The sequence below is a fragment of the Filicampus tigris genome, chromosome 15, assembly GCF_054856515.1.
Source record: "Filicampus tigris isolate MCC_2025a chromosome 15, RoL_Ftig_1.0, whole genome shotgun sequence".
Taxonomy (NCBI): domain Eukaryota; kingdom Metazoa; phylum Chordata; class Actinopteri; order Syngnathiformes; family Syngnathidae; genus Filicampus; species Filicampus tigris.
Window position 1 is genome coordinate 19,797,020 of NC_141231.1, and position 16,664 is coordinate 19,813,683.

General features: G+C 48.9%; 2 protein-coding genes across 2 annotated transcripts; one reads left to right on the top strand and one right to left on the bottom strand.

Annotated features, from left to right (window-relative positions):
* The first annotated feature begins 9,740 nt into the window (after positions 1-9,740).
* Positions 9,741-14,990, top strand: abraxas1 (abraxas 1, BRCA1 A complex subunit). The gene is made up of 8 exons (XM_086054421.1): positions 9,741-9,868; positions 10,150-10,240; positions 11,885-11,921; positions 12,031-12,294; positions 12,358-12,468; positions 12,541-12,625; positions 13,576-13,687; positions 14,454-14,990. Exons 1-8 carry the CDS (start codon positions 9,749-9,751, stop codon positions 14,690-14,692), a joined length of 1,059 nt encoding a protein of 352 aa, XP_085910547.1. The 5' UTR covers positions 9,741-9,748; the 3' UTR covers positions 14,693-14,990.
* On the bottom strand, positions 14,729-16,355 carry mrps18c (mitochondrial ribosomal protein S18C). The gene is made up of 6 exons (XM_086054451.1): positions 16,202-16,355; positions 16,052-16,116; positions 15,881-15,964; positions 15,499-15,556; positions 15,354-15,413; positions 14,729-14,868 (listed from the first exon to the last, which is right to left on the bottom strand). The coding sequence occupies exons 1-6, from the start codon at positions 16,275-16,277 to the stop codon at positions 14,792-14,794; spliced, it is 420 nt and encodes a 139-aa protein (XP_085910577.1). The 5' UTR covers positions 16,278-16,355; the 3' UTR covers positions 14,729-14,791.
* Positions 16,356-16,664: the final 309 nt, after the last annotated feature.

Consider the following 16,664-nt stretch of genomic DNA (forward strand, 5'->3'; position numbering starts at 1 on the left):
AAATCCGTATTGGTATAATGTTAGCACGATGCCAACATCACATTAGCACAATATGAGCGTTACGTTCGCACTACACTTAACACAAATATGATCATTCTGTTAGATTAGAGCAGTTGAAGCAAAACGTTCACACTACGCTCATACAAATATTGGGAGAATGTTAGCACAATGCCAACAAAATGACCACAGTATTAACACCCCGTTAGCGCTACTACTGACACAAATACAGGCATCATTTCCAAACACACCCGCCATTGGCACTGGAATAATATTAGTTTTGTATTAATGCAAAATGAGCACAATGCTAAAACACGATTAGCACTACTCTGGTTTATCATTAGTAATGTACTTGGACGAAGATGATCATGATGTGAATGCACCATTAGCGCAATGCCGCCACAACGTTAGAACCACGCTAGCACAATGAATGCATTTGAGCACAATTTTTGCAATCGATAACATGATGTTAGCGCAATGACACATTTTAGCACTGGGTTATCACTCCGGTAGAACAGTGGTAACACAACATTTGAACAACACTAACACAATCGCAGCCCAGTCTTAGCACAATGCTAACACAACATCTGCACAATGCCAACACAACCGGAGCAAATGCTAGTACCAAACTACAGCAACATTAGCACCAGGTGGGCATAATAGTAGAACGACTTTAACATAACGCTAAGCTAATACAATACAAGTACGATGTAACCACAACACAAATATTCGCACTGTGTTAGCACACTATTAGAACAACATTCACAAAACATTAGGACAACGTTAGCACAGCAGCTAGCGGCAAATGTCTAACAGCTAGGAGGCCGCCATCCCCGCAAAGCGGCTGTAATACATGCTAGCTAAACATGCTAAGATGTAGCTTTGTGCTAATTCTGCGCCGACATCGTGCTAATGTTGGCAATATCTTGGTAGCAGAGTTGTGCCAGTGTTGCACTAATGTTATGTTAGCATTACGCGAAGGCTATGCGAATATGATGTTTGCATTGTGCTTCTATGTTGGTGGCAGTGCCAGTATTGTAGTAGTGTTAGCGCATGGCCAATGTGGTGTTAGCATTGTGCCAATGCTGCGTTAGCATTATGCTAATTTTCTGTTAGCATTGCGCTAATGTTGCATTACCGCCGCGCTCCCATTTGCTGGACCGCCGCCTCTGGCTCTGTTCATGTCGTGTGCCGCCCCTCCACCACGAATGGCTGAGTGCGGCGCGGCGTTCATGCTTTTAGTGAGCAGATGAATCAGAAGACGAATTAGCTTTTAAGCTTAGCGCCGTAGTTGCATTAAGGCGCCGTCCATCTTCATTAGCGTTCCGCTTGTTCATTAGCGTGTTCATTAGCACCTCCGCGCCGCCCCGTCAAGGTTGAAATAGACGCGGCGGGACGACCAATCACGGACGACCGTCACGGACGACCGTCAGCTCTCGGCGGAGGCGCGCCGCTCCGAGTCGCCGTTAGTCTTAATCGACCTATTAAAGATGAAACATTTCCGCCGGGAGGACGTTAACCTCGGGCCACGCCCACTCAACTCTGCTCGTCGCCATTAAGCAAAATGGAGCTTGATGACCACCTCGTCACCTTTGACCCCATGACACCATGTTCTTAAAGGGGCACTCGCGCGTTGTCATGGTGACAACTACACGCGCGCACGCACGCAGTTCCCTTTGCTTTGTTGGGACCGCTTTTATTTTGAAACAACCACAAATATGCTAACAAAATCACCAACATGTTAGCAGCACAGGCTAATAAACAACATGTCGGACTTCTGTAGGTCAACGGGTCCTGTGACCATTATGATGATGATGATGATGATGATCAGAACACATTCAGACAAACAATTGATTGGTCGCCACTTTCAGTTTCAGGTCATAGAGAAATACGCACGCGTGTTTTTGCCATGTGGCGGCAAAAAAACCCAAAACAAAACGAGCGCACGCTAAGTACACGAAGGAAGGCCGGACCTGAGATTGGAAGCAAGAAGCTCCCGACCGCGAGCCGGCCGTGCTCACTGCTCGTAGACGCGGGCGCTTTATTTGAGCTTGCCACAGCGGCGTGTTGGTCAAATAAACGTCTCTTGTGTCTTTTGCGTGTCTGACGTCAGACTTGGCGTGAAGGAGCTGAGCAGAGTCAACACAGAACACAGGCACGCACGCACGCGCGCGCGCACGCACGCACGCACGCACGCACGCACGCACGCACTCGCCGCCCACACACGCGCTCCCACGCTGGCCGCCGCCAGTCATGCGCGTCTCAACAAGCCTCACGGCGTGATGGACACGTGTCGGCAAACGCGCGCACAAAGTGGACCCTTCGCGTTGGCTTATTGGACTTTTCTGGTAAATGGACACATTAACAATCTGTCCGAGTCCAGATGGACCAATCGTCAAAACGCGCCGAGAAAAGCGCCAAAAACCAGCACGCGCGGGCACACGCAGATGTTACATGGCACAACACGCGCGCACACACGCAATCAGAGCATGCATTCATTTACCACATCCACAGATGTGACATGCACGCGCACACACATTAAACAAATGTGCAAAAAAACCATTCTGCGCACACACCTAACTACACGCCCGTAAGACGCACTCTGGACACACATAAGCGAGCCTGCGCACACACAAGCTATACTCATACGCAACACGCGGTCTCTATACGTACACGAGACTGCACGCACGCACACACACACATTCCGTCCGCACATGACCACGCTCACACACCTGTCCGTGCACGCGTACAAAGACGCACATGCAGACACACTCACAGCACATGCACACGATCCGCGCACATGTTGCACACATGGACTCACAGATGCACACACACACACGGTGAAATTGATTAGTGCGAATGTAAGCACGTAAGTGATTGGCTTAGTCACAAATGCATACCATTTGTATTTATTTGGGTTGTTATTGACATGTTTACATGTTAGCATATTAGCGCGTATTCAGTGTATATTAAGGGAGTGAGACGCGCGCGTGTGCGGCGTGGTCACATGGCGGTTGGTGGCGTTGCATTGTGGGTAAGCCAAGCGGGAATGCGCAATGATGTCATGGCGAAGCGGCGGCGCGGCGCTCGTTAGCGGCCATCAATCAATTAAGAAGCACTTAGCGTGATTTAATAACATTTGCCTGCTTGGTTAGCGCTCTAATCTCATTAGCCGTTAGCTTCTGGGAAGCTTGGAGGTCGACGCTCACCACCGGCCAACCGCTCACGTGACCCGAGTCCAACTTTCACCTTTGCCGACCTTAAAAATATGCAACACGTAGCCCCGCCCCCTCCTCGGTCGTCCCGGCTGGCAACCGGATCGACCGGTGGCGTGCAGACGCTAGGCGTGGGCTAAGATGGCGCTAATGTTTCATTGGCCTCGAGCTAACGGCTTGCTGATGCTGTGTTAGCGTTGAGCTACAATAATGTCATGTCATGTCATCTTCCAAAGCGCTTATCCTATATAGGGTCGCGGGGAGTTGCCGGAGCCTATCCCAGCCGTCAACGGGCGAAGGCAGACTACACCCCGAACTGGTCGCCAGCCAGTCGCAGGGCACACATAGACACTGTCACTGAGCGGGAATCGATCCCGCGCTGCCCGCACACAACTCGGGCGTGTGTACCACTACACTATCAGCGGACCGCTACAATAATGCTCATGTTAAATTCACATTGTGCCAACGCAGTGCTAATGCTGCATTAGCATTATTAGAACATTTTGCTAATATTGCGTTTGCATTCGTGTGACGGCGCCGTACACCAGCTGAACTTTCACCTTTGCCGACCTTAACTAACTCATAAAAATGTGGCATGTAGCCCCGCCCCCTTCCCGGTTGTCCTGGTGACCGGATGATTCAATTAGCCATTGATTAGCTATCACGCGAGTGGGCCCGATGATCAATAGCGCGGCTAACACCAATGTGGCTAACGCTAACGCGGCAATGTCTGACAGCAATCGATCAATCGATCGATCGATCAATCAATCAATCAACCATCCGTCCTTCAATCAATGCGAGCAGCCGGCGCGGCCTCCCCACGGAAGGAAGCGTTAGCGCGTTAGCCATCGATTCGAAAGCGGACACACGCGAGGCTTTTATTGTGGCGGTGCGCGTGGGCGGGGGGGCAATGATGGGATGACCCGACGGCGGTCTCGGGGGGCGACATGTCTGCCGGCAGACGCTAAGCGATTAGCGTGCTAGAAAAGCAATAAGGTCATAAAAATTGCATCTCGCTCCGGAACGCCGCTGTAAATCCGCGCCGGGTGGGGCGGCCGAGGGGGGGCGGGGGCCTCGGGGGCGGGGTGTTGGCGATGACTTTGAAGAGCTCGTCATCTTCAATCTATTTTCCCGCCGCCGCATGTCGCCGCATAGCCGCACTTCATTACGGCCCGCGGACGCTGTGCTGCGGCCCCGCCCTCGGGCTCCCCCTCGGGCCCCCGGGGGCCCGGGCGGCTTAAGACCTCATCAGAAGCTTCATTGAACGCTCAAGTCTCCTCATCGATCGGCCCTCCAAATTAAAAGCACCATTTGCGCTGATTTGCTCTCTTAATGCGCCGCACCAAGCCCCGCCCCCAACACATACGCACAAATTAGTTGGGGCGACGCAAACGAGATGGGCCAAATAGCCACAAAGTGTCAAATACGAGAAAGAATAAATATGTCATGAAGGGATTTGCGCGCGCGCACACACACACACACACACACACACACACGGTAGCAGAGTGATGGAGTGGGGGGGTTGTGGGGGGGGTAAAATGAAATGTTCCAGGCTGCATCAAATTCAATTACATGCTGCTCACTCCCAACTACACTGACAGCGCCGCAGACACACGCGTGCAACCACGACATGCCGGCAGGGCGGACGCGGGAACGCAACACCACAACAAGTACACAACGTGCAGGAAAACAACAAGAAATGCATGGCGGGCGGGCGGGCGTACGGTCGGGCGGGCGCACGCCCGCAACAACGACAGCGAGAGGCCAGCAGGCGCCACACGACACGACAACAAAAACACAACACACCAAAACACCCAGGCGCGAACACGCCAACACGTCGTCCACGTCTGCCTCAAGCGCACGTGGACGACACACAGCCGCGCTGATGCCGCCACGTGCACGCGCAGACGCACAAGCACAAGCGCGCAAGCTCAACGATGACAAGAGTCGGTTTGCGGTGTGTCTTGCCTTCAAGCGGAAGTCAAGCCTAACATCTTTTTTTTCAAGAATAGGATCCCCCCCCCCACTAGTTGAAAGAGGGCATTCTGGTTCATTTTGCCTTTGTGGAATAGGAGTTAAGAAGCAAAACGCCCTCGTTTTTAGCCATCTTTTCTGTTGCCGCTCCTTCCCTCGGCCTCTCTGGAATGAGCTCCCATTGGTTGTTAGGCAAGCCCCCTCTCTGTCCATTTTGAAAAGACACACTTCTTTTCTCTGGCTTTTGATCAGACCTGAAATCTTTTCCCGCTCTTTTCCGGTGTCAATTGTACATCGTGTTTTATGTCAATTTATTGGCTTTATTTATTTACATTTGATATATTATTTATATCTATATTTATTCATACATGTATCACAGCCTTTTATTGTTTTTGGTTCGATTTATTGTATTGTTTGTAAAGTGCTTTGTTACAGCTCTAGCCGTTGCGCTATATAAATAGAATTGTGTCGTATCTCCGGGGGCGGCCATTTTGTCATTTCTGTCGACCGAAAATGACATCGCAAGCGCTCGCAGCGACCAATCACGGCTGAGCCGTTTTTGGGATCTGAGCCGCGATTGGTGGTTGTGAGCAGGTGTGATGTCATTTCCGGTCGACAGAAGACAAAATGGCCGCCCCCGCAGTTGGCTAAAAACAAGTGGATTAACACTTATTCCGCAAAGGCAATATCGATCAGAATGCCCTCTTTCAACTAGTGGGCCTGCTGGGAACATATTCTGGGAAAAAAAGATGTATGGCTTGACTTCCGCTTGAATTCTGCGTGATTGTGCGCGCATTCCCGTTTCCTTGTGCGTGCGTCTGTGTTCATTTTCCTTGTGTGTTCATGTTTCTTTGTGCATGTGTTCAAATGTGTGCGTGTGTGTCAGTGTCTTTGCATTGTTAGCTTAGCTTGCGCGTGAGTGTGTTTCTACATCGCTTTCCTTGCGCGCGCGCGCGCGTGTTGCGGGAGCAATCGAAAATGTCGGCGATGGATGTCACTCGCCGGCGTTTGACGGCGGCCCGCTCGCGTTTGTCAAGCGACGGGCAGGCGGGCGGCCAGATGCCATCTACAAGGCGCTCCAATTTCCTCCGCCACTTTGTCCACTTGACGTCGGCGGAAGGAAGCGTCGGTGAAAGCGTGCGGCCGGCCGGCCGACCGGCGCGAGAGTGAGCGCGTGGCCCCTCCCTTTTTAATATGAGACACCTCGTCCGGCTTCCTGTTTGCGGCGCTCGGCTTCCTGTTTGCGCCGCGTCTCATCCATCAGCTGCGTTTGAGGCGATCGCGGCCACTTGACCCCGCCCCCGACGCGGCGCTCGTGGAGGAGCCAATCGCGGCCGCCGTGAGCAACAATGACGTCATCACGGGTAAACAAACCGCACTAGTGAAGTCGAATCGCGCCATGCTACTACGCATGAAATGCTCCTATTGCACTCTTACTAAACGATCACATTTGTCATGTTGTTAGAACACCCCAAAAACAACCCTGCAAACAAAACACCCTAGAGGCTGCATTCAGCCATTTTGGTCCTCACCTTTGGAATAGCCTGCCAGAGGATGTCACGTCTGCAGAGACTGTTGATATTTTTAAGAGGAAGCTCAAGACACACCTTTTTAGTTTGGCTTTCAACAACTTTTAAATAATTTATCTTTTCTTTTGATTGAAGATAATTCTATGTTTTGCTTTGAATGTTTTAAAGCACTTTGAGTTGCATTTTTATGTATGAAAAGTGCTATATAAATAAAATGTGATTGATTGAAATGTGATTGATAGATTTGTATTTTTTTACAAAATTATCACACAATACCAAATGTTCCACTGTTAGTACTGGGGAGGGACCGATTATCGTCCAGACCAATTATCGTTTTGATGAAGATTTTTTTTAAAGCAACACTGTGTCATATATGTCAGTTTTTGTTGATTATGGTGGCGCCATGTGGACAAAAGCGGTAGTGTTTTGACAAAAATCAACCACATTTCCCATGCGTGCCAGCGCGTAGTGTCGTAGTGTCGTGAAATCCTGAGCCGTCCGCATAGCGAAAGGAGGAAGTGAGTATGCCGTAAAGCAATTCGGGACATTTGTATTTTTTGGTGTGCCAGCCAGGGTTAGCGCCACCCTCCTCAATGTTGCTTTGTGCCAGTAAAAACGAGACAGACCCCCTCAGGGCTTCAAGTCCCGTTCAACTACTGTACTTGTAAGTCAATGTTTCATCAAAAGAGTTGTGAAAAAATTGGATGAAGGTCGATTTCTCGCCCAGTGCTGCTTTAAAAATCTGATGGCCGATGCAAGTGTTGAAGGAAGTATTTCAGTATTTCAGTTTCCGGCTAACTTTCGAAGGGATCCTACTGACCCTGCATGGAACGCGGTTTGTTTTTGTTTGAAATCAAGACAAAGAGAAGTGAAATATGAACATTTCCGTCATTTTGGAGGACTTCATTTACTGTCGAAAACTGGAAAAGCTGTTTTGTTCGAATTGGACTACAAAGATTGTATAATGTTGACATTGTTACGACATGCGAACATTTGTTACACTGGAAATACGCACCAATGCTGGTTCCGGCGTTATGTTATGTTATGTGCGTATGGCGGTAGCTATGGTTACGTCCATCCGTCGCCGGCGGTGCGTCTTTTCCTTTAGTGTTGCTTCTCCCCGCTGTCCGTAAGTGCGCCTTGTGTCGGGCGGCGCCCCCTGACCCGCCGGCGGTGTGCCAACACGATTGCTTTTGTTCTGTCAAGAATATTTAAAGCGTGTTCATAAAAGGCGAGGCGCGGGTCGGCTCGGGGTTAACAAAGCGGGTTAAGCGCGCGGGCGCCGCCGCGCCGTCTTGCCGACCTTCGGCGCCGGCAGCCGCGTCGCCGCATCGCCGCGGGTCGCCCGGGTCACGTTCAATTTCCACTCGCGCCGGCGGAAAATGAAAAGGCGTCATTTGCACAAATCTGAATAATTCACTCGGGCTGCCGCTGATGAAAACATGCTGGCCGGGATAAAGGACGCACCGCCCCCCGTAACGCACCCACTGCCCCCCCCCCCCCAACGGCTAATGATGCATCTGGCGCGAGAATGAATGAAGCGTCCTCCCGGCCACTTCCTGCCGACATCTCGAGTGATCACCAATCAATTAAGATGGCCGACAGCGAACGTCTTGTTAGCGTTCGATTGAACCACTTGATTCACCTCCAGGGGCGGCGGCGGCGCCTCACCTGAGAGAAGGATGGAGGGAGGTTGCGGGGACGGAATGTGTGTGTGGGGGGGGTGGGGGGTGGGGGGGGGGGCATTATGCAAATGCAGCAAGCAAGTGAAACCAACCAATGAATGAATGAATGAATCCTTTGAGCAGCATTAAAACTTCATCCATCAGGAGGGCCTGTGGGACCGGGAGCGGGGATGGGGGGCTTCGGGGGAGGGGGACCCGTACTGCGAAATGAAAAGACGCCAAAGCTGATGTTTCCTGGGCCGTGACATCACAGCACGCCGCCGTGCGTGGAAGACCAGAATGAAAAAGATGACGATTAACATTTTTTAAAAAAACAACAACAAAAAAAACTCCATGTATTTCTGGAACTCGAGTGCAATGAACAGAAAGACAAAACATGCGACTCGCCTGGTCGCCAGGCAAGGCCAAGGAACAAACCGACGCAAACGTGTCGACACGCAAACACACACACACGCATGTTATTACCATGTAGTAAGCGTGTTAGTGCCATATTAGGACCATCGGTGATCCAATCACTGCAGAACCGACTCCAAACTTACTGTGCGATGCCAATTAAAGGCCGCCACACAATCGTTTGTCTTGTTCAGACGGGAACGCGTCATGTCACCCGTGTGTGGTGTTGTGGCGCCACCTGTTGATCCCGAAGCGCTCAAACACACACGCCCAAAGAGTTTCAAAGAAAATTGGAATTTTCGCATTTTTGTGTTATTTACGTCAATTTTTTTTTGTTAAAATATATTTATTCATCTTTATTATTTTAGAAGGGTTTTTTTTTTTCATTCAGTTGATGATTTTTGCACAGTGAGTAATGACAAATGATTTTGGAAATTAACAAATAAATGTGTACATTTACTTACGTGGCCTTTACCTGTTTTATTACTACTGTTTATAGTATTTGTAGATCAATGTTATTATAATGCGTATTGTATGTGCTTTCATTTTATGATTTGAAAAAAGTCTGGAGCTCTCCTGATTGCCAAATATCAATGTGAAAAGATCTCCTTTTGTAGAATTAGTAGAACGTAATATTGCTGTATTTATGTATTATTTAATGTAGTATTTATGTCATTCGTATTATAATTGTAATACAATCATTTGTCTATTTCTTGTCATTCAAGTGTTTGTGTCGGATCTCATGTCACAGCTGCGGTTGTTGTTAACTGTATGAATAAAGGTGAGGACCTGACTAATTGGCTATTTTAAATACACATTAACTTTTTTTTTTTACTCCATATTTGAAAGACTTTGGCTTTTTGACAAAACATCTAAAACATTTTTTTTTTAAAACAGCAGTAGAAATGATCGCGGCGCAGACTGCGTTTCCTTTGCGGCTCAGTGACGCTCTCGAATGATCCCAACAACGCAAAAAAAAAAAAAAAAAAAAATGATGGCAGAACCCACAGTTCGGATCTCCGGAATAGTTTTTACTTCTTTAATGTTTCAGCACGCCAACAAAGACTCGGACGTGGTAAGGAAACAGCCGAGCACTTCTCATTTCAGAATCGGAGCTGCTCGCTGTGTCCAGGCCTGGACCGAGTTAGCATCAGCGTTTAACCGGTTAGCTTCATAGTAGCTACTATAGTGAGCATCACAATGAATGTTTTCAACTTGGCTCTTGAGTCACAGCAATTGATTTGTTTCCTTTTGTTTTTATCGGTCACACTTGATTACACTTTTGCCCGAAATGGCGTGTTGTGCCATTGTGGCCGCAACAAAAGTGACGAGCATCCGTGTCGGTGTGTTGAGCAGGAAGGTTTGATCCTGGGCGAGAACCACGTGGAGGAGCACGTGACCATCAGCGACACGCAAGAGGACCACGTCCACCTCCGGCAAACCTCCAGTAAGCACAACCCCACAAACGCGCGCTGAACTCCGCGGGCACCCGGTGAAAACACAGAAAGATCGGCCATATTCATAAACATTGTCGGCCCATTCCGCCCTCCGACCAAAAAAAAAAAAAAAAAAAGCATCGATGAATCCATTATTGACGTCGCTGCGGGAGAAATGCTCTAACGGCAGAGGCTTTTTAAAGATCATAAGCTGGCTAATTTACAATTTGAACCCGCCGTGGACACGCTTCAAATGCGCCAGTAGTACTTAGCCAACGTGCGCGTGTTTACTTGCATTGCGAGGCCCGGGATGGATTTGTCGTATTTGTATCATTATTAGGGTTCAACGGCCAGCCAGAAGTCGTAGTCAAGTTACTCATTTATTTTCCACACTTCCCCTCCTTCCCGGCCTTCAAAATAAAAGCATGCCGGCAAACCCCTATACACAGCAAGATTGCTATGTCGTATTTCCGGAAGTAGTGAACGCCAGAAGAAGTGCATGAACTCCACCTTGATGTGCCAACGCCAGTTGAGTTGAGTCAGCAATACATTCGTGGGCACAAGTTGTTTTGCATGTAATGCATTTAATTTGATTGCGAAAACGATCCGGAAGGTGGCGGCTATGGGGGAACGCGGGTGAGTAACTTGCTTATGCTTACTTTGCAGCAACGAGCTGCGTGGTTCATCCGTCTCCGTGTGGGAAACTGTCATCACAACATGTGAGACAGCAACGTGCGCTCAAGCGTGTTTGTATTTCCTCATTGTCACGTCACGTAACCCGCGCCTCCCACCTGCAACTGGGGCAGACCATTACAAGAGGGGCCGGGGGGGCGCAATGCCTCAATGTCTATAACAGCAGTTGTCGCTCGCACCGACGCGGGAGTAGAGAGAAGCCCGAAAAGAAGCCTTTCACCGAGTAGGCTGAGATGAATTTTGGCCAACTCGCGAGCACGTCACACGCACGAGGGCCGATAGTGGGCCGGACTAAAATACACCTCCGGCCATGCTTAGTTAAGCCATTTTTTAAAATGCGTCTCCCCCGCCCCGCCCACGAAATGGGCATCGGCCGCGCCGGAATGTCCGACCGGCCCGGCCCGGCCCAGGGACAGACCGCCCAGCTTTGTATAGATGTCACAGTCAACCTAGAAACGAGTGCACGGGAGTGCATTTTGAAACCAAAGTGTTCAACCAAATCACATATTTTGTTTTAATGACAATCTGCTCGCTTAATGCTAACATGTGATGCGAATTGCCATTAGCGAGCGAGCCTATGGAAATTGAACTTAACCTAGAAACATGTTCAATCAAACCCGAACCTTTTGGCGGTTTCCTAGCACAATGCTAACATATATTACGAAACGCCACAGGCGCACGCACATACTGTAGAACTTGGGCTAATCGTGCACTTTGAAACAAGTGCGACATTAACCCGCAAGGCATACAAATTGTCTTAACGATTTTAATTACACTCCATTTCTTCCAGCTCAGTACTGCCCTGGCATGTTGTGGCACAAAGTGGTATTACACACTGCGCGCAACTGAAAATCTCGATGGCCTACAATGAGCTCGATTAGTGTTTCGCTGTACTTGGACATCAAAAACCAAATGTCCAAGTTTTCCTGCCGTGACGACATACCTTGTCCGATGTGTTGCAGGCATCCACAAACATGTGTGTTCCCACAAACTCAACGCGTGAGTCCACATGATCACATCACATGACGGCGAGGCCAGGAAAAAAAAATAGCATGACATTGCGTGCGTGTGCACATGCGTGCGTCTTTGTATGTGCGTGTGCGCATAGTTGGTACGACGCTACAGGCAGGGTGGACATGGAGGCGGTCCGCAGGCTCCTGGGGGGCAACCATCCGGAGCGCGTGATTGGCTGGTACCGCCAGCGCAGGAACTCGGAGCAGCGAATGAGCATGCGTGAGAAGGCGGTGCACGAGAGCCTGAAGGTGGCGCTGCGCATGCCGCATGCCATCTTCCTGCTGGTGACGTCGGCCGCGCTGACGGAGGCGGGCTCCACCCACCGCGCCGAATACGCCGCCTTTCTCGCTGGCAACAGGTGATGAAGTCACAGTGGTGCCATGATGTCATTCTGACGTGATGTCGTCACTGCGGCGTGAAGGCAGGTCCCCGTGGTGGTCACCAACTTGGCGTCGCTGGACCATCAGGCCTACTGGACGGCATCGCCACCGTACTCGGCGCCGGGCTATTGGCGTGCCGTAGGCCGGCACAGGTATCGCGCGCGCGTGCACGCGCGTGTACCTACAGACGTGGGCGGAGCTTGTGAGTTTGTTTCCTCTCCAAGTTCCAAGTTGTTGGACGCCAGCGGCCAGTCGGCGGACGTGGACGCCGTCGACGCCATGAACGAGTCGCTGCAGGACGAGCTTCAGGTGAGCTGGACGTCACGCGTCCCCAGTTGGTCCTCCCGCTTGCATTCGTCCACTTGAGGGCGCTGTAGTGCCGCGTGGGCTCCCTCTGCTGGTACGCTGACAAATCACTGAATTCATTGGAATTGCGCAAAAGTTTCCAGTAGCTTCAATTTTTGGGGTTTCTTTTTTTTTTTAATCCACAGCAGCAGCATTTGTGAAGTACAATTCAGTTGTATTTAACTTTGAAGTAGAATGCATTTGCAGTGAATCAGAGGTAAGTGGTCTGTTTTCAAACCTCTCTTCCAGCTCGAAATTTGAGTTCAGTTGGATGTGCATGACATTTTGAATCATTAGTTTGCCCTGGAGAGAATTTGGGGAAATTCTTAAAAGTATCTGAGCACATCGGGGAGTATTGAGGTTACTTTTGAGGGTGTTTAGTACATTTAAGACTCATTCACTAGCTTTTATGGAGTCATTTTAGATTTGAGAGTATTCGGGTAACTTTTTGGGAGTATTTAGTTGATTTAAGTGTATTTTGTTAACTAAAGTAGAGTAATGATTATTTAGGTAATTTAGGCAGTATTTTGACGATTAAACAGTATTAAGGTAACTTTTAGAGAGTGTTTTGTAGATATGAGAGTAGATCAGTAACTGGGAGTTCAGTAGACTTAAGAGTATTTAGGTAACCTTTAGGGAGTATTTTAAAGATTTAAGAGTATTAAGGTAACTTTGGGAGGATTTCGTAGATTTGAGAGTATTTAGGTAACCTTTCGTCCTATTTTGTAGATTTAAGAGTATTTAGGTAATTTGGGGAGTATTTGATAGATGTAAGAGTATTGAGGTAACTGAGGGAGTATTTCCATAGATTTGAGAGTATTTAGGTCACTTTTAGGGAGTATTTAGTAGCTGCAACACACACACACACACACACACACACACACACACTTCCCGTCTCTCTCTGCACTAATCAGAGGGCATGTGGCGCCGTGGTGGACAGTGAGCGCGCCGTGCACAAGTTGCTCGCAGACGTTTGCGCCCTAAGGAAGAAGCTCAGCGACAGCAAGTCAGCCATAGCCAGCAAAGGTAAAAAAATAAATAAATAAGAGAGAAGACTGTGGGTGCACTGGCGTGACATGCGTTAGCTTTTAGCTTGACTACCATATTGGATGTGGCAAAGATGCCTCATTCCCCTCAGGAGTATTTTGCGCTCAACGCTTAGCAAGGTGATTTTAGTTCATGAAAAGTCAAATTGAAAGAACATTTTCATTAAGGAACTAAACTGAAAATACATTAAAAAAAAAAAACAGACTGAAACGGCAGTTTACAATTTTTTTTTACTATTACAAAAGCTAACTATAGATATAGCGACAATGTCTGTTGTTTTTTTCTTGTCAATGAATGTCTTACATGAGCCTTTGGGGTTGCTTTGAAATGGATTTTTTTTTAGCCGGAAGAAGGAAGGTGGAGCAGTCGTCTGGCACTTGTGCTCCTCAACCGCGTTATCGCCTACAAGCCGCGTCCTCGGGCAGCAAAAAAAACGCCACCAGGTGACGTCGCTCATCGGCGACGAGCTTGCGCGTTTGCCTCGCCTGGGTTGGCTCTCCTGTTTTTGACACTAAGTAACGTACGCGCTCCCCCCTTTTGGCTCGTATTTGAAAAGGATATTTAAGGAGCCGAGCGCTCTGAATAACCCAGCGGCGCATTTCAACGTTGCTCGAACAGTCGGAATGAAGCAGATCTCATTCACATAGCGACCATTTTACCCTCAAAGCTTGCCCTCCATATTGGGTGTGGCAATGAAGATTAATGTGGACATGATGCACTTCCTGTTTCCTGTCCCTGTCCCCAGCGGAGGTTGGGCCTGTCGTGAAGACGAACGTCCGCCTCCAGCTGGCCATCGGCGCGCTCTTGGCCCGCTCGCCGCTCTTCGGTTCCTGCACATTGACGCTGGACGCCTTCCCCGTGCCGGACGCCTCGTGTGACGAGATGAAGCTCCGCCCCCTGCGACCAATCGCGGCTCTGAAAAGGTCAGCCGGGGCGCCGCTGGCCGGCAGGAGGAAGCGGCGCAAGGGTGACGCCACAAAGTGACAAAGTGATGTCGTCAGCAAAAAAGACGGCGCAGTCGACAGCTTTGGACTTTATTTCCATTTATTGGCCAATGACTGACAAGAGGAGGGGGGGGGGGGGCTAATCCACATGTTTGATGCTGCAGATGTTGGGGTCCCGCATCAACTCGGGATGTTTGTGTGTCACCGACATGAAACCTAAACACACAAATTGGTAAAAAACAAATTTGTTTGGTTTTGTTTGTCCCTCTTAGTGGGGAAAAAAAGTGAAAGTGTTTTAATGAGGAACGTAGCACTTATTAAAAACAGTTTTTGCCATATTTTGTGCAACCATTCAATGGAGATTGTGTGCCTTGGCCATCTGGGGAATGTGTAGTACACAAAGGGGGATGTACTCTGATTGCAGGTTGTCTGTCTACATGCGTTGCACCACTGTTTGTGTGCAAATATTCGTTAGGCCGTCAATGGTGTTTCACATTACGTGTCAACATTTAGCGTGCAAAAGTCATGTGGTTGTTTGAAATACAACATGTGGAAGGAAGTCTTTCTCTCCGTCAAGAAGGATGGCTTCGAAACCTCAGCTCACTCCTCTGTCAAGGCACCTCGGCAATTTGAACCCTTTGCTCTTTGGGTTGGCGGTGACGTGTTTAAGGTGTGGAAAAGATTGCATGGTGTCACATTACCCAAAGCGTGCGCCTTCTTGATGGCTTTGGAGATTTCTCTTTGTTTGCGTCCACACAAGCCTGACGTCAACACAGTCGAATGTTGGTTGCAAATTCAGTCACAAGGCATGTTGCTTGCTTCCTGTGACTTGTGGGCGGGGCTTACCTGTGATGTGGCGGCCGTAGATCCTTCCGGTGTGCGGCGAGATGAACTGAGACAGAAGCTGTATACAAACCGAGGCAGTTTCAAGCTTTCGGCAGAATGCCAACGCCAAATATGCATATTTTGGGAATATTTAAAATTTGGGGAGTTTTTTTTTTTTTTCTTCCCCATTTCCCCCCCACACATTGAATGTTTATCAACATTGAAGGTATTTTTGGGGGTGGGGCGGCGGTTAAAAAAAATTTCTGGTGTTTTTTAAATTTTTTTTAGATGCAGACTTTTTTTTTCCTATAAGGGTTTGTATTATCTTGGTATTTTATCTTATCTTTATCTTATATTGCAAGTGTCGTTCGTACACGTGGAGAAGACCAGATTGAGCACCTACCTGGATGTTCTTGAAGTCGACAGCGACGTTGCAGAGGACGCAACCTTTGTGCGGCTCCTTGTACGGATTGTCCATCTTGACGAGCTGTTATGGGAGACGACGAGGGGCGCGTGTCGTCATGTCTCGAATGCTGTCCAGGTGAGAGAAAGAAGAAAGCAGTGGACAACTCACCGGGTCGTGTCTGACTTCGTGTTGGTGCGTCGGGCCGTCACACGAAACGGACGCGCTGGTCAAAGCTGCAGCACAACAACACGAATCTTAGCATTAGCATTAGCGCCAATACAACAAACACGGACGTTTTCGACGAGTTACGATGTTAACCTGCAGGTTTGCTAGCGTTTCGGAGGCGCGAGAAGACACCAAATAGTAAATGTTGTGCTGGCCTTAGAGGGAGCATTTTTGACCTAATACGACCCGGAAGTTGTACTCATCTACTTCCTGTACTCCCTGTTTCAAACTTTGTGGGGTGATTCCGACTGATTTTTTTTGGTTTTTACTTACCTACATATTTTCGTTTCCACTCTTTTCGATGCCTTCTGTTTTTTTAGTTCCTACCCTTTTAAAGTCCATATGTATGTGAAACGGAGTGAAATCTAAACTTTATTAAATTGTGGCGTAAGTGACGCAACGGCACACAGTGTGGCACCTGCATCCCACCGTAGCGTCAGTGACAGTCAGAACTACGACGAGTGCACAGTGGTGAGTCACATCCCGTGTGGGGGGGAGGGGGGTTGATAAACTTAAAAAAAGAACGGGGCGGGGGCCGACAAAGTTTACGAATATG